This window comes from Sinocyclocheilus anshuiensis, unplaced genomic scaffold (genome assembly GCF_001515605.1).
Source record: "Sinocyclocheilus anshuiensis isolate Anshui unplaced genomic scaffold, SAMN03320099.WGS_v1.1 scaffold447, whole genome shotgun sequence".
NCBI lineage: Eukaryota > Metazoa > Chordata > Actinopteri > Cypriniformes > Cyprinidae > Sinocyclocheilus > Sinocyclocheilus anshuiensis.
In genome coordinates, this window is record NW_015552615.1 from 470,722 (window position 1) to 471,504 (window position 783).

General features: G+C 44.6%; 1 protein-coding gene across 1 annotated transcript in view; it reads right to left on the bottom strand.

Moving 5' to 3' along the window:
* Positions 1-783, bottom strand: part of LOC107665992 (alpha-1-syntrophin-like) — a 28,049-nt gene that overhangs the window by 4,274 nt on the left and 22,992 nt on the right. Inside the window, exon 5 of the mRNA XM_016457083.1 lies at positions 348-544. Coding sequence (XP_016312569.1) covers positions 348-544 — 197 coding nt within the window. The remainder of the gene's footprint in view (positions 1-347; positions 545-783) is intronic.

The window sequence follows — 783 nt, forward strand, 5'->3', positions numbered from 1 at the left end:
ATTGTCCTATCCTAACAAACCATACATCAATGGAAAGATTATTTATTCAGCTTTCAGATGATGGTGACATATTAGGTTAGTGGGCTAATCAACATTTAGCCTATCAAAAGCCTAAAACACACTGGAGTGCAGCACATTATTGACTCAACAGAGGGCGAGACGAGCACATACAGCCTCACATCTGCCTGACGTTTACTCATTTTGTTGAGGTATTTATTATTATTGACTCATTATTGACTCAACAGAGGGCGAGACGAGCACATACAGCCTCACATCTGCCTGACGTTTACTCATTTATTGTCTGTCTGCTCTGGAGAGATGATGGGGATTCAGAAGTGATTGCTGACCTGTGGTGACCTCCTGCACGAGCTCGGCGGCACTGTGGCAGCCCTCCACCAGCAGGTGTGTCCAGCTGGACAGATCTTTAGCCGTGTCCACTCTGAACAGATGCGTCTCCACTCCCTGCTTAGTGCCCAAACGCAGACCGAACGTCAGCTCAGAGTCGTGCACTGATGAAGTCTTGCCCGGGCCAGAGTGAACCAGCCTGACGGAGACAAACAGCATTTACTAGTATACACACAGCTCAACTACTTACACACCTGCTTTAGAAACCAACAGATGTGGCTGTGACATTTGATTACAATTACAGCACCAGTCAGAACGGTTTATTATGATTATTACTGTCATGAACAGTTTGTTTTAGTACTATGACAAAACAAAACAACAAAAAACCCACCATAAAAAATATGTACCAAATCAATGTGTGTGTGTGTGTGTGTGCGT